This window comes from Mustela erminea, chromosome 12 (genome assembly GCF_009829155.1).
Source record: "Mustela erminea isolate mMusErm1 chromosome 12, mMusErm1.Pri, whole genome shotgun sequence".
Taxonomy (NCBI): domain Eukaryota; kingdom Metazoa; phylum Chordata; class Mammalia; order Carnivora; family Mustelidae; genus Mustela; species Mustela erminea.
Genome location: NC_045625.1, coordinates 75,897,932 through 75,921,415, shown reverse-complemented (window position 1 = coordinate 75,921,415; position 23,484 = coordinate 75,897,932). Strand labels below are relative to the sequence as shown.

General features: G+C 37.0%; 1 protein-coding gene across 6 annotated transcripts in view; it reads left to right on the top strand.

The window, feature by feature from the left end:
- The window catches only part of VPS13A (vacuolar protein sorting 13 homolog A), a 231,275-nt gene that overhangs the window by 125,852 nt on the left and 81,939 nt on the right, over positions 1-23,484 (top strand). For all 6 annotated transcript variants that reach the window (XR_004277231.1, XM_032306307.1, XM_032306303.1 and 3 more), the window contains exons 34-39: positions 5,125-5,272; positions 8,568-8,718; positions 14,399-14,526; positions 15,075-15,244; positions 15,770-15,987; positions 16,730-16,962. Coding sequence is in view for 5 of the 6 variants with exons in the window: in XM_032306307.1 (XP_032162198.1) it covers positions 5,125-5,272; positions 8,568-8,718; positions 14,399-14,526; positions 15,075-15,244; positions 15,770-15,987; positions 16,730-16,962 (1,048 nt within the window). In the remaining variant the exon portion in view is untranslated. The remainder of the gene's footprint in view (positions 1-5,124; positions 5,273-8,567; positions 8,719-14,398; positions 14,527-15,074; positions 15,245-15,769; positions 15,988-16,729; positions 16,963-23,484) is intronic.

The following is a 23,484-nucleotide window of genomic DNA, read 5'->3' as shown; positions in this document are numbered from 1 at the left end:
ATTATAGAGATGTCCATTTGCATACATTAATTTATATATTTAATCCATTCTTAATAAAAATCAAGTAGTTCTTTTTAAAGTCTTTCAAAGATTATTGGGAAATTGTTTTTGAAATATAAAGAGGAGACAAGATGTCTCAAAGATTTTTTTTTAAAGAAGAAATTGAGATAGGGAATGGAGACATCATAACATTTGAGGTTCTACTAAAATAGATTGGATTGTATTAAATACTTCTAAAATATATTATGAAGTAAAATGATTAAAATAATGAAACAAAAGAGAAAGCCAGCGTGTATATTTGTATCCTCTTCATTCATATATGTATAGTCAATCCTGTTGCTCAGATTTCATGTTTGTGAATTTTCCAACTCGCTGAAACCATTTGTAACCCCAAAATCAATACTCATGATATTTTACAGTTATTTCTACATGTGCATAGCCATAAGAAATGTTGGTCTCCCAAAGCCTATGTTACCAACTGAGGTGTCAAACAAAGTGACATTCTGCCTTCTTATTTCAGGAAATAATTGTAGAGAACATGACATACTGCAGTTATCTAAGTGAAGGACTGGCAATAAGCATAGAATAAAATAAACAGTTTTTTTGTGAATCTTTTTTTCTAATTGAAACTGCAGACAAGACAATAAACTATTAAAATACTGTTAGAATGTGAGAGAGCATAGGAAGGATGTCAACCCCAGATATTGGGTGGTACTGGTGAGAATTTTTTTAAGGATGTAAACTTTTGACATAGCAATTAATGTTTCTTGCAGTTTGTCCAGAAGAAGAAATTTACTTGAAGATATGTACAAAGATAATCCAAGTATTTATTATAGTGAAGAATTAAAAACAACGTAACTTTTTAACAACAGAAGGTTGATAAAGTGACTTATGTTATTGTCCTATAACACACACCTATTAAAATTGCTTATGAGGAATTTCCGGAGAAAAATGGTAGAGTAGGAAGATGCTAGGCTCGCCTCTCATGGATGAAGCTAGATAACACCCCCAATCAGTAAAATAACCCAGAAAATGACCTGAAGACTCGAAGAACAGACTCCACAGCTAAATGTAGAGAAGAGGCCACATCAAAGGAGGGGTGGAGACATGGTGGGGAGCCAGACTCAGGGCTGCCTATCCATAGGAAGGAGGGACACTCCTGGTCATGGAGAAGGGAGAGATACAGATCCCACCACAGGCACAGGGGACCCCACTGAGAAGATGAATCTTCATAGCATTTGGTTTTGAAAATCACAGGGGCATAACTTAGCAATTTCTTAATAATCAGTGGGGCTTAATACCTGGAACTTTAAAAATCCACAGGATTGGCTCTAGAAGAGCCAGAGCACAATGGGAGGCTGAGTACCCACCATCGAAGAGACAGCAAAACAAATAGCCCCCTTGAGATACAGCACAGAAGCAGCAATTTGTAAAATGTCAAGGGTATATAGGAAGGACATTAATTTACTAGTTTCAGAGTATGTGCAGAAGGGATAGGGGGTGTTAGGGAGTCTTACGCAAGAACAAATAAGCTGACTGTTGCCATTACCCTCCTGTACCACAGCCAGCATACATGGACCTTTGTGGTAACCAGCGTAGCACAGACACTCTCCACCCAGCTTGCTGATCATACACCCTGTTCCTGCATGCTCTGCAGACCCACTCCAGCCATCCTGGCTGGGCAGTTTTCCTAGTTGGTGGGAGGTCCCCTTCCATAGCAGACCAGTGCACACCTTGCTGGCACCACACTTTCTTCCCCCGCATTCTCTGCTGGATCTTCCCTCTCCAACGTGCCCTTGGCAGGAGTCCATCCAAAGAGGTAGCACAGGCCTGGAAGTGTGCAAGCATCTCCATAAAGGGCCACCACCATTTCAAAGTGACTCCTGCAGCAGGATGAAGGGAAATAACCACACACACAGCAGTTCACCTATGGCCTCAGCAGTAGCCTGGGGGCAGACATCTCGTCTGATTTCAGGACCCACCCACTAACACATGCTTCTCAGGGACAATACAGGGAGAGGTTCCTGTAGTTCATCTCTAGCACTGCTCTGCCAAATACCTGTTCTGACCAAAGTTAATAGGAATCTCTAGACTGGACGACTAGACAACACGGGGACCAAACTCTGCCCACAATAGGCAAAGAGAGTCATCTCACGCAACTGGACTGATGGTATGTTCAGCTCAGCCAATAGTGTAGGGTGCATATAACACCTAGAGGATGCTCCTGAAGCACTGCATTCTGGTGAACAAGGGACATTGCACTGTAGGACACTACAGGACTTCTTCATAAGGCCATGACTTTGAAGAGTAGGAGACATAGCTGATTTTCATAACACATGGAAACAGACACAGAGTAGACAAAGTGAGGAGACAGAGGAATATGTCCCAAATGAAAGAACAGGACAAAAGTCACAAGAGCCAAACAAAATGGAGATAATATACCGGACAGAATTTAAACTAATGGTCATAAAGATACTCATTGGACTTGAGAAAAGAAGGGAGAACTTCAGTGGAGAAATTTAACAAAGAGAAAGAAGACAGAACTAAGCAGAAATTAATAACTCAATAACAAGTTTAAAATACATGAGAGGGAATAAATAGACTAGAGGAAGCAGAAAGTTGGATCCCCGGCCTGGTGGACAGAGCAGTGGAAAGCAATCAATCAGAGAGAAAAGAGTAATAAAAAAATGAAAGTAGATTAAGGGAACTCAGCACCACCGTGAAGGATAATAGCATTCATACCATCAGGATTCCAGAAGAGGAAGAGAGAAAAGGTGGCAGAAAATTTGAATAAATAATAGCTGAAACCTTCCCAAACCTGGGGAAAGAAACAGAAATCCAGATCCAGGAAGCAGAAAGAGCCCCCAGCAAAATCAGCTCAAGAAGGTCCACACCAAGACACATAGCAATTAAAATGGGGAAGAAGTAGTGATAGAATCTTTAAAGCAGCAAGAGAACAGAAAGCAGTTCCATACAAGGGAAACAAAAGCAAAAATAGACTATTGGGACTATAGCAGAATAAAAATCTTCTGCCCAACAAAGTAAATAATCAACAAATCAAAAGGCAACCTAGTGAATGGGAGAAGATATTTTCAAATGATAAATCTGGTAAGGGGTTATTATCCAAAATACATAAAGAAGTTAAATGCATGTGCATATGCGTGTACACACACACACACACACACACACATCCATTTTTAAAAATTGGCTGGAGAGGAACAGACATTTCTCCAAAGAAGACATCTAGATGACCCCAGACACATGAAAAGATGCCCAGCATTACTCATTATCAGGGAAATGAAAATCATTGAGATATCATTGCATACATTGAGATATGATCACACACCTGTTAGAATGGCTAGAATCAAAAACACAAGAAGACAACAGTGTTGGTAAGGATGTGGAGAAAAAGGAACCCTTGTGCTCTGTCAGTGAAAATGCAAACTGGTACAGCCACTGTGGAAAACAGTATGGAGGTTCCTCAAAAAATTAAAAATAGAATTGCCATATAATCCATTAATTCCACTAGTGGGTGTTTATCCAAATAATATGAAAAACAAATGCAAAAAAGGTTATGCACTCCTATGTTTACTGCAGCATTATTTCTACTAGCTGCTGCCTCCTGACGGCACATGGGAGAAGAATGAGGCACAAATAAGTTAGCTGCAAGAGAATAGGAGCAGGGGGCTAAGACTGTCGACCCCCTACTCCCATTCTCTTGCAACTAACTTCTTTGTGCCTCATTCTTCTCCATGTGCAGTCAGGAGGCAACAAATAGCCAAATTATGGAAGCAGCTCAGGGGACCGTCGATAGATGAATAAGGAAGTGATGTGTGTGTGTGTGTGTATCAGAGTATTATAAAAATACTGATTAAAAAAATAAAAATAACTTGCTTGCAACAAATGGATGGATCTGGAGGGTATAATGCTAAGTGAAATAGGTCATTTGGCAGACGACAAATATATAGGATTTCACTCATATAGTTTGAGAAACAAATAAACAAACTAAAAATAAGCATAAAAAACAGACTCTTAACTATAGAGTTAAGATGGTTACCAGAGGGGAGATGGGTGGATAGATGGGTGAAGAAAGTGAAAGGGATTAAGAATGTACTTGTCTTGATGAACACTTAGTATTGTGTGGAATTGTTGAACCGGTATATTGTACGCCTGAAACTAATAATACCACTATGTTAATTATACTGGAATTTAAAAAATTAAAAATAATATTAAACATAAAAAATAAAACAGCATTTGAAATAGTCTTTATGAGCCTTTTAGATTTCCTAATTTATTCCCGTTAAGTGGAGATTGCAAGTGTGCATGCATGAGTATAGTGTTACTCTATAGTTAATTCATAAAATGGTATGATACTAGGCATTCTGAGAGATCCCTGATGACTCCTGCATTTCTCTCCGCTTGAGTAAGTGAATCTAAAATTCTGCTTCATACTCTAGTTGAATGATATGGAATTTGTTGCCAGTTAAAATGTAAGTACATTATTAAGTATAACACTTTGATTATGTCACTTGAATGTACAGTGAAAGGCTTCTGTGAAATGGGTTAAGTAACCTACTGTTTTTCATCATTCCTGAGTCAGTCCTACTCTTACAAATATTTAGAAAGGTAAATAATGGTTCATCTTAATATGAAATTGCCTATATTCAACTGTTTTTCATCCACAGAAATAGAAATTTTATATGGTCTGTATGGTTTGCTATCAGGTTAAAGAGATATGTGGTATTCTTTATACCTAAGTTAGTGAATTAAGTTGTTTTTCTAATGAGGTCTTCTATAATGTTATGTTTTCCAGTTATGTAGAGATAGTCCTCATTTTAAGGGTTTACTATCCAACTTACATATTTTTGGCACTTTTTAACATACTGCAAAATCTTATTCTGAAGATTGATTTCTCTACAATATGGATAACTTGAGCTCAGAGAAAGTTACCTAAATTCACAGTGGGATGGAATGTCTCTCATTTTGACTTGGAGGCTGGGTAGATTTTATTTTTCTTTACATACAAAAATTATTGATTCTTACTATTTGAATATGGAATGATAAATTTAAAAATTTTTTTTTACTATGGGTATAGGAACAAAGCAATTTTATTTCTACTTACAGGACTCAATTTCTTGATGATGCATACCAGGAAGTACTAGATCTGCTATTACCATTAAATCTTGAGGTGATTGTTGAGCGAAATTTATCTTGGGAGTGGTACCAGGAAGTTCCTTGTTTTAATATAAATGCTCAGCTAAAGCCCATGGAGGTAACTTTTTGGATGCTTGTTGATTTCTGTTTTGTTGGTTAAAAATATTGCTTGGAAACATAAGATATTTTGGTGTAGATGTTCCATATTTATCAGCTCTGTCAAAATTACTATATATAAATAGTAGCTATATTAAAATTCACTGAATGTTCTCCATTCATGCAGCAAACATTTGAATGGCTACTCTCTGTTAGATCCTATGTTATATATGGAGAGACTGTGGCAAGGAAACTATTGCATTTTGTCCTGGTTTCATGGAATCTAACCAGTCCAATAGGAGGTTTAGCAGTCATAGTGCTCTAGAAGTGTGAGAGTTAGACTATAAAAAAGTATATAGGCATGTAATTAAAATACTTATAAAAATAGTAAATTCCATAGATGAAGCAAATATCAGACATGCTAAGTAGTCAATTGGATTATATTAATTTAGAACTTAGTGGAGAGGCCTTGGCTGGAAATAATAATGTTAAAGTCAGCAGCATCTAGATGGTATTTAACGCCATGATAATATGTAAAATAACATAGAGAAGGTCCTAGAAGAAAGGGAAGGGGCGGGTGCGTGGGTGGCTTAGTTAAGCAGCTGCCTTTGGCTCAGGTGACGATCCTGGAGTCCCGGGAGTGAGTCCTGCATTGGGCTCCCAGCTCCTTGGGGAGTCTGCTTCTCCCTCTGACTTTCTCCCCTCATGCTCTCTCTCACTGTCTGTCTTTCAAATAAATAAATAAAATCTTTTTTAAAAAAAAATGGAAGAGGCTGATGATGAAGATGGCAAATGGGTCCGTTCCTCATGCATAATGTTACCTAGTTATTGGTTGATACTGCTTCACAGATCTCTAATGTAACTATCCAAAGTTTCCTATCTTCCCTTTTGACTGAACAGATGTCAAAACTGTATCACATGCTTTGCTAAAGTGTCAGTAGCACATACTCTGGAAGGTTACTTAGAAAGCCTACTCAACAGATTCTCTTCCCTCCTCCCACCCCACTTTCCTTTGTTTCTCTTCCCCAAAAAATATATTCAAAAAGAGAAAACCATCATTTTTAAAGTTTTCAGGTTTTAATTCAGAAATATATTTAGAGTTTAAAACATGATCATCTCAGCTGAAAATCCTTAAGCTCTTAGTGTATATGATCGTATTAGATTCCCTAACTTGTAAATGCAAAGTGTCTTTTTTTTTTTTTAAGATTTTATTTATTTATGAGAGAGAGAGGGAGAGAGCACACAAGTGGAGGTTAGAGGCAGAGGGAGAGGAGAAGCAGACCCCTGCTGAGCAGGGAGCCTGATGCAGGGCTTGATCCCAGGACCCCTGAGATCATGACCCGAGTGGAAGGCAAACACTTAACTGACTGAGCCACCCGGGTGCCCCAGAAAGTGTTGTCCTAAGATAAAAATTGAAGTCTCTGTATCTTTTAAAACAACTGGTAGAAACTTTTGAAACATAAGTAGCATCTTTCACCCAGCATACTGCACAGATCCTCTCCTTGGTAGGCCCAGGTCTTAGAGAGATCTCTGTGGGGCAGCAGGGACACCATCTGGCTTCATTCTTCCCCAGGAAGAATGCATGTAGCATGTCCAGGTGCTAGTGCAGACCATCTGTAAAGGGTTGGCGGCCTTCCAGGGCAGATGAAATTGGCTCTTCCCTGTCCTGATCCACCTGAATAGTCAGTGGATATGGACCTGGGTATACATATTTGACCCCTCCTTGATCAGGGAGAGGTTGGAATCAGTTACTCTAATGCATCTAGACTAAGTGCTGCATCTTATGGTTTCTGACTTGTCAGACATTTGGGAGTAGCAAGATAGCCTGTCCTGACTTGTAGGCCCCATGGACCTGTAGTCCTGGGATCCTTATAGTTCTTGCAATTCTTGGACTGAGGTGTTAGCAAGAGTGAAGCGTGATCATTAATATCCATATTTGCAGGGCATTCGGTATACAGGTACCAATGAAAAGACATGGTTTAGATATGGTTGTAATATTTAACTTCAGCTTATTAATTTATATGAACATACTAGTTTTGTAATATCAACTACAAAGTAAACACAAGATGTCATGAATGAAAACACTGGACTAGTATGTCTCATATGAACTATAGTCAAAGGAATCCTGGTACAAATAAAACTCATTTTGTGGAATTATTTCTTTGAGATGATTAAGTGTATCAATTTAAAACTCATAGTTTTTTGTTTTGTTTTGTTGTTTCACAGGATTGCTATTGTGTTTAAGTTCTCCAGAGAAACATAGTCAATAGGATGTGTGTGTGTGTGTTTATGTATACACTTGGTCTGGATACAGTAGATTGACTTCTTGATGACTCCATTTTAGCTTCTCCCTGACACTCAGGATGAGGTTTGGGAGGGGTCAAAGATGTGGTCTCCTGAGCCAGGCTGCAACAGCTGTTAACTACTTGGGTGGATCATGAAGAGTCAATTTCATCCTGGTTGGCCTGCCCCAGAAGGCGGCTGGTATTTGTAGATGGTCTGTGCATCCTGTGTGTATTCTATATACATATCATGTGTGTGACATCTTGAATAATACTGGACCAAATATGTAGGTCCTGTGATCTAGCCGAGTCAATGTAGAATTAACCATCATAGCTTTTTTTTTTTTTTAAGATTTTATTTATTTATTTGACAGAGGTCACAAGTAGGCAGAGAGAGAGGAAGGGAAGCAGGCTCCCTGCTGAGCAAAGAGCCCAATGCGAGGCATGATCCCAGGACCCTGGGATCAACCATCATAGCTCTTATGTTGGTAATTTTAGGCTAAATTCACAAGACATGGGGAGCATGAGTTCTTTAAGTGGATTTAAGTATGATATTTAACCATTTAAGTCTCAGCTTCTTACACAGTCAGGGTATATTCTTTATACCTATAACTTTTGTTAGGTTCAAATGAAATAATAATTTATATAAAATACATTGTGAACTATTTTTCATGATGCAGATCAACATTTTTGAGTAATTTGTAAATTGAGGTGTTTAGTAACTAAAAAAATGCAAAATAACTAGATAAATGAAAGTTCATTTTAAAAGTTTTAAATTATTAGGATAATTGATATGTTCATAACAAAAAACTTAACATTCATAGTTTCATTGGTATTGACATCTAATTTCCGTACTTCACAAGGTACTAAAGATTACATGGTCATTTAGGAAACTGAATAACCTATTAGTAGAATTATCTATTGCATTAAAAAATTGGTTTGTAGAGGACTGGGATGAAACACATGCTTTTCAATGCAAGCAAATTTCTAACTACATAAAGTAGTGTTAAAATAAACAAATCTTTCTTTTCACAGTTCATTCTTAGTCAAGAAGATATAACAACTATTTTTAAAACATTATATGGCAATATATGGTACGAAGAAGGTGGTGGTGCCTCACCTGCAGGAGTAAAAGATCAGAATAGTGTTAATAGTGGGGCTACTAATGCTTCCCACCATTTAGAAGGTATGTTCTTAACTTACCATTAACCTTCCCCTTCCCATCTCTAATCCCACACTTCTTTCTCCTTCCTTTCCAGTCTCTAGTTTGCATTTTTGAAAATAAGATTTATAGATCTTGTATAATTAGCTAATCCTATGTGGGCATCTCCAAATTGTTATTAGGCATTCTTTTTTTTTTCTGTTGAATCAAAATTCTTAGTTGTGTTGTGACAAAATTCCTTCATATTTATTCTTGTTATTCCAACTGCCCCATACATCCTTCTTTTCAATTTTTCTCCCCATCCACCTCTTCTCCCTAGTTCTTAGTGCAGCATATATCCCAGATAGAATATATTACATTAAATTAGGAGTATCGAAATACTAAGGATGTCAAGAAAGAATGATCATTACTAAATGATGAATTTCAGCAAGCATCTGGAAGATAGGTAGAGGAGGGCAGGGGGAACTGTAACTCAGAAAGAGGTTTTGTCTAATACTCGATTTAATGTGGTATGTGGAACCTGTCTGGGTTCTAAGTTTAGCAACAGCACACAAGAGAGAATTGAGTCCGTTAAGGTTGCTGGGAGGACTATGCTTCGTAAGAATAGAGTTCTCATTCTGGCATTTTAGGGGATCCTCAAACCTTCGCTCTAAATGACACTTACTAATCTACCAGACCCTCTTGCAAAGCCCTGAGATAACACACACCTCTTCCATTCAGGGAGAGTCCTAACACTACACTTAGGACTTTACATGAAACTCTATTCTTACTGGATAGAATAATCAGCCCAGTCCTTTATTGTTAAAATATTCACCGTTAGGTTAAGAAAATAGCAAGAAGTTAATCATAAAAGAAACCAGGATAACTGAATATTATTTTCTTAGTGAAACAGAAATAATTCATGTAACAAGAATGTAAACAAACTCTAATTCATAATCAGAGGATTTTGAGAATATAGAAACTGTAGCTTACCCTCACTATTTTCCACCCTCTCAAGATAAGAAAGAGTTCTTACACTTGATGACTATCAAGTAAAATATGACTGAATATGACTAAATATGACTGGTGAAATTTTGAAACAGAACAAATGCAGTAAGCATGAGGTTAAATTGTAAGTACTGAGTTGGAATATATAGTTGATGTAATCGCCCATGACACAGCAGAAAAATAAGCCACAGAGACATAAAATGAGATAAAACTTACGAAGTATAGACCTTTCAAAAAGTTGCAAAATCCCGAATAATAAGTGTGTTAGGAAAACTAACTGAGAAAATGGAAGAGAAGAATCTTTCAAAGAAATGATAGAAGAAAATCTTTAGAGGTAAATAAATATGGAAATAAATTCTTGGATATAAAAAATCTAATAAGTTTCTAGCAGATGGGATAAACAAAGATTGCCCATGCAAACACATTTTCATGAAATGTCAGAACAACAAAGATCAGATTCTTAGTTTCAGAACAAAAGCAAGCTGTTTACTAGGGGCTTGGGAAAAAAGTGATTGGAATCAGATTGCCGTGAGCAAAACTCAATGGGACAGGGTAGACGGATGATCAAAGAATGGAGAACTATAGTTAGATTTCTAAGGAAATGATTTTGAAGTTAGGATTCTATATATAGTCAAACCATAAAATGTGAAAACACAATAATTCTCAAATTTCTAGTGACTCAAAGTTTACTTCTTTCATACTCATTCCTAAAGAAATTTGTTTGAAAATTTAACCTAGTGAAACAAACAAGGAATCCAGGAAAAAAGACACATGGGATCCAGAAACAATGCGCCTACCCAGAAGTGCATTGAACAGGAATCCCAAAATTTTCTATTTTATTGGGCTATTCATTACAGAGGAATTCAGAAAGCCATAAGAAAAATTTTGTAAAGTGGAAGAATGTCTTTTAAAAAATAGTATAAATTTCATCAAATATGTGGAATGAGGGAATAATTAGCTGCATTACGTGAGTGATATGGAAAAGGCGACATGTTTTTGGTTCCTAAGAAGGGAGAAATCTTACTGTGTAAATAAGAACATAAAGGTTATTAATCGTGTTAATGTAGAAATGAAGACATAACTGACCAAAGCTGGAAGATATGAAGATAGGACAGATAGAGGAAGTGGTAAGGACTTAAGTAGTGGGGAGTGTAAAGATAACGTCTGAAATAAAAGAAAAATAGACATTTAAGTACATTATTGTTTTATTAATTTTCTTGAAGTTTGCACATACACCAAAGAGGAAGGAATAAAGGAATGAATCCACACACACCCATCAACACAGTTTCAGCAACTGGTATCATGTGGCTGCCTTATCACAGCCTCAAGTCTGCATATTCTTTCCCCCACCCCCACTAGATGACTTTAAAGCAAATCTCGGATGTTATATATCTTTAATCGATATTTAAGTAGTAAGAACTTTACTTTTTATTTTTTTGTTTTTAAAAGATTTTATTTACACATTTGAGAGAGAGTGAGAAAGAGTATGAGTGGGATGGAGCAGACTCCCTGCTGAGCCGGGAACCCAGTGCAGGGCATGATCCCAGGACTCAGTGATCATGACCTGAGCCAAAGACAGATGCTTAACTGACTGACCCGCCCAGGCACCACAGAACTTTACTTTTTAAATGTAGTCATAGTAACATTATCACCCCTACAATTTTAGCTATTCCTCCTGTATACCATGAAAATAAACCTAGTAGGCTTCATTTTCTCCTGGTGAACTCAGAAATGATTCTTTACAAGTTCGTTTTTTTTTTTTTTAACAATGATAAAGGGATCCATTCACAAAAAAGATCCAACAACTTTAAATGTAACTAGTAACAGAACTTCAAAACATGCAGCAAAAATTGACAAAACTGAAGGAAGAAATATACATACACAGAATCAGTTGTGGATTTAGCATACCACTCTTAGTAGTTGATAGAAAATTAAAAAAAAAATCAGAATACAAAGCATTTGAACACTGTTAACAAACTCACCTAAGTGACGTTAGTATAATACTACACTCAGTAATTGCAGAATGCACTTTTTTCATTTTTTGTTAACGGGCTCTTGGAATAGTCACAAGGGTAAACCATTCTGGGGACAATGAAGTTCTCTGGTCATACGGAATTCACTTAGAAGTCAGTCAGGATGTTAAAAAAGCTTGAAATACTTGGACATTAAACAATTTTTAAGTAACCTGTAGGTCAAAAAAGACAAGGAAGTGGGGTGCCTGGGTGGCTTAGTGGGTTAAGCCTCTGCCTTCAGCTCAGGTCATGATCTCAGGGTCCTGGGATTGATTCCCACATCTGATTCTCTGCTCAGCAGGGAGCCTGCTTCCCCCTCTCTCCCCGCCTGCCTTTCTGCCTCCCTCTCTGCCTACTTGTGATCTCTCTCTCTGTCAAATAAAGAAATAAAATCTTAAAAAAGACAAAGAAAATTAGAAAATTATTTAAACTGGAAGGTAATGAACATAAAATCTAATAAAAATTTGTGGAATGCAATTAAAGCACTGCTGAAAGAACTTTGTAGCTGTAAGGGATTTGATGAGGATAGAACAGAGTTTAAAAAGATTAAAGGTTTTGCCTGGAGAAAGTAGGAGAAAAAGAGCAAATTAAATCCAAAGTAAATAAAAGGAAGCAGTATTACAGATAGGAATAGAAATCAATTGAAGAGAAGTAGACATACAGTGGAGAAAATTAGCAAAGTCAGAGATTGTTTTCATTGGAAAAAATGAATAAAGTTTATGAATCCTTAATAGGACAAAGGAGTGAGAGAGAGAACAAATTATCAGTATCAGAATTAAATAGATATTGCAGATTGCTATCAAGACAATAAGGGACTATTACGGATTATTTTGTGAGTAAATTCTACAACTTGTTTGAAATGGACAAATTTTCTGGAAAACACAAAGTTGCCAGAGTTGACATAAGAAGAAATAAGAAGTCTGAGTATCCCTGTATCTGTTAAAGGAATTGAATTTTAATGATAAATTCTATAAATATTGACATTCAAAATAATGTGATATACAAACTCTTCTGGAAAATAAAAGGAGGGAACACTTCCTTGGCCATTTTCTAAAGCCAGCATTACCGTGGTTAAAAAAATAAAAAGTCTTTTTAAAAAAAAAGAATTTCACACACTAATATCCTTCATGAACGCAGACATGGAAATTCTTAACAACATATTAATATACTGAATCCAGCAATAAGGATATAAGATATTCATCTTGACCAGGTGAGAATTATCTCAAAATGCAAAAGTTGGTTTAACAGCCAAAAATCAATTAATATACCAAATTAACAAAGAGGGAAAAAAATCATATCTCAGTAGATGCAGAAAAAACATTTGACAAAATTCTGCACCTATTTATGATGAAAATTAGAAATATCTAAAAGGCATACTTAATACTGAAGTTTTATGTTTTCCCCCTAAAGTGGGCATAAGTAGAAAGTGTTCAGAATCGTCATCATACCAGATTAACTAATAGCCATGGACAGCGTGATAAGGCCAGGAGAAGGATTAAGACGTCTGCAGAGTAGAAAGAAGTAAAAATGCCTTTGATTAGAAAGCCGGAAAAAACCCAAAACAAAGGGCAAAAAAAAAAAAAAAAAAATTGTGAAAGATAAAAATTTATACTGTCTGATTTCAAAATTTGCAGTAAATCTGAAACAAGTTAGCATAGACAGATTTGTAAAACTGAAGAGTCCAGAAAACCCACAAGTAGAGTCAACTGATTTTCAACAACAAAGACTAGTCAATAGGGAAAGGATAAACCTTTTAACAGGAAATATTGAAGCTTGTCCCTTAATGCCATACACAGAAATTAATTTGAGATGGATGAAAGACATATTTGAAAGCCAAAACTTTTTTTTAAAAAGATTTTATTTATGTATCAGAGAGAGGGAGAGAACACAAGCAAGGAGAGTGGCAGGCAGAGCGAGAAGCAGGATCTGTGGTGAAAAGGAACCCAATGTGGTACTCGGTCCCAGGACTCTGGGATCATGACCTGAGCCGAAGGCAGAGGTTTTAACCCACTGAGCCACCCAGGCACCCCAATATTTAGTAATCTTAATGGGAGTGTTGGTAGTGTGGATGTACAAAATCTCATTAAATTGTTCAGTTGCTATCAACTTATTTTACTGATATAAATTTTACCTAAATTAAAAATAAGTTACGTGGTGGCACTGATCTGTGGAGTTGGCTACTGTGAGAATTAGTAATTGCTGTATTTTAAATTAAAAGCTCATTTAATATATTCCGTGTACATATAATGCCTTGACTCAAAATTAGAATGCAGAAAAGAAGGAATTTTGGATTCTTCTTTTCAGTGTGACAGTTGTTTAAAATATCTAAGGTATCTTGTTTGGTTTTAATTTTTTGAAGTAAAATTTAAATATTAAACTATGCACCAGGTAGTCTAATAAGTATTTTGTACATACTCTTTCACTTGATCCCCAAAACAAACCCAGTGGTTAGTTCTGTTATTCTCACCTTACAAAAATGGAAATGGAGGCACCAAGTGTTAATTAATATTCCTAAGCTATCATGGAAAGAATCCCAAGCTGGGCATTACTGAATTCAACTTCTGAATTTTCTAATCTTTATTCTTTTCTTGAGTAACATTATTCTACATATTTAATTGAAAATTCTGCTAAACCTATTAAAACCTATTTTCATGATTTTTACCTTTCTTGATTTTTTTTACCCAATAACTTTGAATTTTTCCAAGGAACAACTGTAGTGACTGCTGCTGTGGTAGAAATCCATTCACAGGCCTCTCAAGTTAAGACAACACTGAATATGAGCTTCAGAACCGACTATCTCACCATGGTTCTGTACAGTCCGGGTCCTGACCAGGTGAGTTAGGAAGAAAAAATATTTTCTCACTTGATAAAAATTATATAAGTGAACGCTTATTATTAAAGTAACTGTTGTTAATAATTTGTATGTATTTTGGAGTCTCTTTTCCTCTGAAAAATGTTATTGATCATTTCACTTTAATACCAAGTTTAACCATTGCCCTTTTAAGATGAGTTATCTTTCCTAAACTCAGTGATGTAAAAAATAATTTTTTTTAAAGATTTTATTTATTTATTTGACAGACAGAGCTCACAAGTAGGCAGAGAGGCAGGCAGAGAGAGAGAGGTGGAAGCAGGCTCCCCGCTGAGCAGAGAGCCTGATGCAGAGCTCGATTCCAGGATCCTGAGATCATGACCTGAGCCGAAGGCAGAGGCTTTAACCCACTGAGCCACCCAGGCGCCCCTAAAAAATAAAATTTTAAGTGAAATTTTTTTGGCCTTTCATTAGCAAGCCCTATAGAGATAGAGAAGGTGGTAGTTCATATCTTAAAAGAAGAATTAGACTTTGTTTTTGTGTAAAAGTTGTATTGATTTCCTCTTCCACAGACTTCCTTTGTAGATGTTCGTGATCCTTCTCTGAAACTTGCTGAATTTAAGTTGGAGAATATCATAAGCACTGCAAAAATGTATACAGATGACTCAACATTTTCTTCCTTTTCATTAAAAAACTGTATTTTAGATGATAAAAGGCCTCATGTCAAGAAGGCAACTCCTAGGTAATAGTATTCTTACTTTTTACTTGAGAAATGGTTGATGATATTTTATTAAACATATTCCTGAAGTTGCATGCTTGTTTTCTGGGTGCATCACAAGATCTTCAGAACTTCAGTTTAATGGAGTTATGGTTCTCAGTCTTATGTACTATTCTTACTGGATGGTCAGTGAATTGGTTAAGTAGAAATAAATAGTGCAATTAAATTGGATTTTTACATTAATCTCTATTTAAATTATTATTGATCTCTGCAAGTTGTAAACATGAAAACATGAAAAATTGAGGGAAAAACATGAAAAATATGACAAATATGCTGAGATTCTAATTTCTTACAGATGTACTTCCTAGTTTATGAAACAGTTGTGCTCCAGAAGTTTCTAAGTCTGTTGTTTGGAATACTTTGTGACCTTCCTGGGAGAAATAACTTCAGAATGCTGGTTTGCTGTTAGTAAATGGTTAAGAGGTCTTTTGCCTTTTGTTGGTGTGTTTGGTTATTTGTAAGATGAATTGTTGTTATTGTGTTTTTCAGAATGATAGGACTGACAGTTGGGTTTGACAAAAAGGACATGATGGATGTCAAGTACAGAAAAGTCAGAGATGGTTGGACAAGTGACTTAGTCCTTCAAGAGATGTATATTTGTGCAAGTGTGGAATTTCTGCTGACAGTTGCAAATGTCTTTCTTGAGGCCTACACCACAGGCACTGCTGTAGAAACCAGTGTTCAAACATGGACTGCTAAGGAAGAAGGTTAGTTATTAGCTAAAATATTTCATACCTATAACTGAAGTGCTACAGTAGCACTCACCATTGATTACCTTTCTAGATGATGAGGTTAAGTGAATTACTAAATTAAAATTTTTATTTTTCATTGGTAAAAGGAAAACTTAAATGTGCTTTCCAGTAGAATGTGCAGTTTGTGTATTTTTCAGGATGTAAATAAATATATATTGGGTTCCCGAATTATGAACAATATATAAACAAATAGACTTCCCTACAAGCAGCAATTTCGAAGAATTTTTTTGACAAAAACAAGTAGAGAGAATAACAAATCAACCATTACTTTTCATAATTTCAGATAATAGTCTAACTACTTCTTTTATTTCTACTTTTATTTCTACATAATTACAGATAATATACTAACTACTTCTTTTATTCTGTTTTTATTTCTGTTATCTTTATAGCTCTCCACTATCTTTTACATACTTCATTCCTTATGGTAGAGCAGAAGTAGTATCAAGTTGAGAGTTGGAAACTGGATTAGTTAGTTAGTTAGGGTTTTTCTCCCCACATTTTTAAATGTTCTAGAGACTATAGCATCGTGAACTCTTACACTAAGAGAATTGCAGTAGATTCCTTTGGGATCTAAGTTCTTTTATTTTTTTACTTGGAATGAAAAAACATTTTCTCAGAAATAATTATTCGTAAATAATATGTAAGACAAAGATCTATAAATATTTTAAAATGTGAACATGTTTTTGTTTCTGTTTAGTACCTGTACAAGAATCAGACAAATGGGAAATTAATATTATTATTAAAAATCCCGAAATTGTGTTTGTGGCTGATATGACAAGAAGTGATGCTCCTGCCTTAGTCCTTACAACACAATGTGAAATTTGTTGGAAAGGTGACCTTGAGAACAATACAATGACTGCTGCCATTAAAGATCTTCAAGTGAGAGCATGCCCATTCCTTCCAGTCAAGAGAAAAGGCAAAATCACTACGGTGAGTTTACTCTTTCATTATCTGCTTAATCGTAAACTATTTTGGATTCAGTGTATACCACTTTAGAAAACTATCTACATACTTTCCAGCTTTTCTCTGTAAAATACCTTTCTTTCTTCTCGTGAGCCTAGTCTAGATTATTACTCCAGCTGTGAAACTCTTCTCTTTCTCCAGGTGCTCCTCAGTGTGGTATGTATTAAGATGTGTTTTTCTTACTGTGGCTTTCTGACCACTTCAGTTGAATTCTCTTAGGCCTTTGAGACTTTTTACTAGTTGTTCGCTTTGTTGTTTCACTTTTATTATTTTAAGTATTTTTCTCCTATGTGGAGATTTTGGCTCGGATATGTTTCTTCTTTTCTTTTTTAAGGATTTTGTTCATTCGTTTGACAGAGAGAGAGACAGCGATAGAGGGAACACAAGCACGGGCAGAGGGAGGGGAGAATCAGGCTCCCTGCTGACCAGGGAACCCGACGTAGGGCTGGGTCCCAGGACCCTGGGATCATGACCTGAGCTGAAGGCAGATATTTAATGACTGAGCCGCCAAGTTGTCCCTGTTTTTTCTTTTCTACATATAAGTTATTTGAACATTCAGCCATTTGCTTTGAAAAAAATCACATTTTTGTTTTACTCTTGGTTTTGCACCTCTTCATAACTGATTAGTTTCTTTCTTCAAAGAGATCTTTTTCAGCTACCTACTACTGCTACTGCTCATATAGAACACTTATAAAATGTGTATATAGACTTCTGCAAGGAGTGCTAGAAGCTTAAATACCATCAACATAGAAATATAAGCTAATATTTGGTTATAAGTAAGTACGCATATATTAGGCTACAAGAGAGTTTATTGTCCTAGTTTGCAAGACTGATGGCTCACCACTAGGAAAGAAGGAAATAGAAATGGAGGGAATATAAGGGCACCTGGGTGGCTCAGTGGGTTAAGCCTCTGCCTTCGGCTCAGGTCATGATCTCAGGTCTTGGGATCGAGCCCTGCATTGGGCTCTCTCCTCAGCGGGGAGCTTGCTTCCCCCTCTCTCTCTGCCTGCCTCTCTGCCTACTTGTGATCTGTCTCTTTCTGTCAAAAAAAAAAAAAAAAAGAAATGGAAGGGATACAGATTCTCTTTTTTGTTAAAATATAGAAATCTTACATAAATTTCTCCTGTCTATACGTTTGGCTTTGTTAAAAGACAAAATCTGACCAAGTAAATTTGAAGATCTACTTGGCTTTATTAAGCAATTCATGCATTTGGCTGCATCCCATCTAGCAAAAAGAAGTTCCTAGGAGTTATTTAAAATGAAGATTCTTATTAGGAAGAGGACAGGGCAAGGAAGTTATTAGCAAAAGAAAGGATTGTCTCGGACAAGGTCATGTCCCTTAGGGAGAAAAGAGGGAGTCTTCTTGGTGGATTAATTTATCTTCCTTTTGGGGATAGAGAAGGGTCCATGTGACAGATAGTTCATTGGTGCAGGCCAAAAAATTCTTGACTTACTAAGACTGCATTTCCAGGGGAGGTTGAAACCGCAGTTAGGCTAGGTATTAAGTTTAGTGACTTAGCCTAGCTTACGTGACTCCATCTTGATCCTCTGGTTTTCTTTTTGACAACTTGAACTTAGCTGTATGACACACACAAAGGGAAGGAAATGTGGTCTTTTTTTCTGAGCTACCTTGTACTCAGGTAAAACTTTTATTTCTATAGAAGAGAAGAGGACGGTCTTGAGCATACTGCGAAGGCACACACGAGTTATGTCTTTCCACAGTGTCATCTTTATTTAATCATAAAGCAAAGTTAAATCACAATTAGAAAGCAGGTTCAGGATTCCAGACTCAGTGACAGTTTACCATGTGATTAAACGTGGCTTCTTACACAGCACACCAAGCCGGGCATAGGACAAATCACACAACAAACACAATAACTGAAGTTAATGAACCAAACGTGAAGTCAGTCTGTGGGCGCGAAGTTGAGACAAGGCCACCGTTTGGTCTGGGTCAGCTCTCAGCACTTATTGCTTCTGATGTTCAAGCAGGGAAGGATCTCCATTCTGTTTGGAGATCAATCAGGCAGAGCCTTCGCAGAAATTGCCTTTTTAAAGTGGTCAGACGTAGAGGGTCAGCTCTGAAGAGCCTGACAGTTTACTGCCCAAATCCTCCCCTTTCAAAGGGAGTTAGTCAGTTTTGGGTCTCTGCAGACCTCCTCTGGTCCTGCTCCTTCTCAGTTTTGGGGTGTCCGCTGACGTCAGTCCCGGTGATCTCTCCCAGCTGCAGTACCTTAACTGCTTGAGCCCTTGCTTCACACAGGCTCCTACTTGATGTGAGAGACTCCATTTTGCTCCCGACGAGGAAATACCAGATAGCAATTAGAGGTCCTGCCCTACCAGTCCACTCAGAGGTCTCTTCCCTTGTCCACACAAATAATTCATATTTGTATTTTCTCACCCATAGAACATATTCATCTCTTCCTTAAGGGCTGCAGTCTCAAAGTCCAGAATCTTTAGGTGACAGCTTTCTTTGTTCAGTCTGCCATGACTTCTCCTTTTTGATAATCTATTAACCAATAGACACATAAGTCATGTCTTTTCAGCAAACACTCCATCACCACACACAAAACCACTATATAATGGTGGTGTAAGGGCAGGATAACTGCAGTTTAAAAAAACATTCAGAAAAGTTAGAATGGGAAGCACTTGGTAGTCACTTATCCGTAACGATTGTCACATCCTTCTGAGCAGAAATGTGAAAACCTGCAGCTCTTGCAACAGAGTCAGGTTCCTGGGCGAGCCCGTGTTGGAGTCTTCCATTTTCACTCCCATGGAAAAACATGGTCATTTGCTCAGGTGGTGCCAGCTTTCTCCTCTAAAAGATTTTTTTTTTTTTAAAGCAATTATTCTCTGTAGACACATCTGAAATGGCTATTGCCTTTTTTTGGGAGCTGCCCTGTTTCACAGTTTGCTTCCTACTGAGCCAGTTACTTGGAGATTGTTGTAGCAGGTGAATGAACAAAAGACTTTTGCATGGTTGATAGTTTCTTAGGCAGTTTTTCATTCCTTAAACATTTAGTTTAGTTCTGGGTAATTCCAGTTATAAGCAACCATAATAAAAGAATGCATCCATTCATTTATTCTAGAAAACTCCCATTTTATTTACTAATCTCTATATTCTGCCTTCACCCAGACTTAGTAAATAGGACTGGGCAAGGGGGGCATCATCTGTACTCTCATTTTTTGTTGTTGTTGTTTTTGTCATGGGCTAGTTCCCATGTTTGATTTTAATGGAAACTGCCAGAAAAAGACTAGGAGCTGCAGTCTTATCTCTTGCTGAGGCCCTTCCTTAGAGCCGAACTCTCCTCAGTATTTTCTTTTCTCTAACAGGGCTTTGCAAACAGCAGGATGAAGGAATTAATAAATAGCAGCCTTCTAAATATTCCAAACCTGTCTGGCAGTAGACTTTTTTCTAAAACACATTGTTTGCCTTCCTAGATATCACCAGTAGCAGCTTCACCAAATATTTTGCTCTGACATTGTTAAAGTCATTAGCTTTGTATTTTTGTAACCAGAAGGCAAGGGGTGCAAAGCACCTGGCTCGGGGGTCCCAAACAGATAGCGCTTGGCCACTGGCTGCTTGCAAAATCCAAAGGCAGACACATGAGTGGTGGGAAATAAAGAATTTATTTCAGTGAGGCCAACACTGAGAAGACAAGGGTCCAGTATCTCAAAGATTGTCTCCAAGGTGCCAAAAATGTTTCTAGGTTTATATAAGGAAGAAGCACGACAGAGATTGGTGGGTCCATGCAGGTGGGTGGTAAAGGTCAGGTTGATCATTTTCCTGGGGTCAGTCACATGGGGTCTTGCTGGCTCAGGGCAGTCCTCTCTGCTTGAGAGATGGTTTTAGCCCGTCAGGGAATACTTTGCCACCAGGGTCTTTTGCCTGAGTTAAGAAATAAGACAGAAAGAAAAACTTAATCATTTAGAAAGTACAGATAGAGGTCAAATGGAGATAGTTGATGTGTCCTCTCTCATTTTAAAAGAGCCCGTGTCCATTCAGTTGCTAAATCAGTCAGATATTTTGACTTTGTTACAGTGGTGCCAACTTCTAGGTATGAAATTCTGTATTAGGATATTAGGTAGGCTTCTGTAACAAGAGGTACCACCCCCCCACCCCCCGGTTAACTACATTGTTAGCATGGTTAAACTACATTTAAAAGATTCTTTATATATTGCTTCTGGGTGTTCCTAGGATGTAACTTAATCTACTTGATCAAAGAAATTGATTTTTTTCTTCTTGGTCCCATTCTGCTGACCATTTTGAAATTGCTGACCATTACACTCTACCTAGCAGTAGCCTTCTACTTAGTATATAGCTAAAGAATTTGACAAATAACATGAAGGTAAATCACTTCCAAGTTTTGAGAGAACTACTCTGCTCCTATCTCTGCCTTCCCCCTCCACCCTCTGCCCCCCCCCCGCCTTGGGGACTTTGCAAGGTTGCCTTGGTAGCTTGCTTCTGCTTTGAAGCAGACTTTTTAAACATCACTTTCAACTTGTAGATGGATTATTACTGTATGTGCTACAAGTTGCTTCCTTCACAGATGGAAATAGAAATCTAGAGAAGGAGATCTTTAGCTGGGTAACCATGTGTTAAGGGAAACTTCTATGATTATAGGGAATTTTGAGAGGTGTATTTATGGCCAACCAGCAGGTTTGGCCACATACATTTTGATAAGTTGATAAGTTAGTGGACAAATAATACTAGGAAAACAGTTCCATTTTAAGAAATGATTTTACATTATTAAGTTCTCTCAGGACTGTGTTACAACTTGGCTATAATGTAGTTTTGGCATAAACACATTTACTGTTAATAGCCAGCTACATTTTTAATCTTTAATAACTAGACTTGAAAATAAAGCAATTGGGTAAAGATAAACATATACCTTCGTACTTATTTTGGGGAGGGGTTATTATGAAAAGTTTCTAAGGTACAGAAAAACTTTCATATATATAATATTATTTTTTGATTTTGTTTTGTCCTTTGTAAGATAGATAACACAAATTTTATTTTGAAAATCTTGGTTCATGTATTATAAAGTAGTTATAATTTTGTCCTTGAAGTTTAAGAAATAATACACTAAATATTTAAGTTATATACCAGTTGATCTTGCTAATGTTATTAGAATAATGGTAGATTTTAATGTGATTTCTTTGGGGAGTGGGTTTGGATGTCATCCCCCCCTGACTTATTCCTCATTGTCAGTATAAGCAGAACTCTAATATGGCCCCCAAGATTTCTATTCTCTGTTGCATGTGCCCAGTATAGTCTTCTCTTAAATGTGTATAGGGTTAATAAATATATAAGTCACTAATTAGTTAACTTGGAGTTAATCAAAGAGAGTTTGGGTGGGCCTAACCTAATTTTTAGGTTAGGTTAAAATGATGCTTTCCTGCTGACCTTGAAGGAGCAAACTGGGGAGAAGGCCACATGGCAAGAACTTGTGAATGACTAGTAGGAATAGAAAGCAGTCTCTGGCCAACAGCTAGCAAGTAAATGAAAATCAATCTCAGTCTTGGGGCCACAAAGAAATGAATTGTACCAACAGCCTGAAGGAGCTCAGGAGATCTTTCCCCAGTTAGACCTTCAGGTGAGGACAATCAGGAGGCTGACACCTGATTTCAGCAAGATTCCTGACCCATGAAGACAGGGAAATAATAAATTTGTGTTAAGTTACTGGGTTCATACTGATTTGTTATGCAGCAATAGAAAACAAACCCAGGTGTTTGTACCAGGAGGAAGATGCTGTTGTAGCAGTTATTTCAAACGAGGGAGCAGCTTTGGAATGGGCAGTATGCAGAATCTGAAGGAGTTTTACAGAGATTGATAGACAAAGCCTCAGTTGTGTTGAACAGACTCTTGGTAGGAATATGACCATTGGTGATGCTGCCAAGAGGGCCTACAAGGAAGGTGAAGGGTGTGTTACTGGAAACTAAAGGGATGCCCTCAAATGTAGTGACAAAGAACTTTGCAAATTGTGTCTTGTAGTTTTCTGGAAAGCAGAACTTGTAAATGACAAACATGGATATATAGCTAAGGAGATTTCTAAGCTGCCTGATTTGAAGATGTTGCCTGATTTCTTACTGTTCATAATAAAATGCCAGAGCAGAGAAATGAATGGAGGAAGAGCAGTTAAACAAAACAACAACAACAAAAACCCCCCCAGAGAACCAGGACTCTATGATTTTGATATTTCTTAGACTTCCAAATGGCAGAAAATGCTAAAAAATCAGAAATAGCTCCCAAATGTGTAGCATAGAGAAAAGACTATGTGATTGTATAAACTTTTGCTAAATCTTAGGTCAAAAAATCATAGTGTTCAGACATACAGCGGGCCCTTTCAAGAGAATAGTATGTGATTCACAGATCTCAATCACATTGGAGGCATCTAGGAATCATAAAGGTGTCATTCTTTAGCTATCTCAGCAGGAGACCACGGTTATCTCAAAAAGGATCAGTGGATATTGCTTTTGTCTAATGGAGTA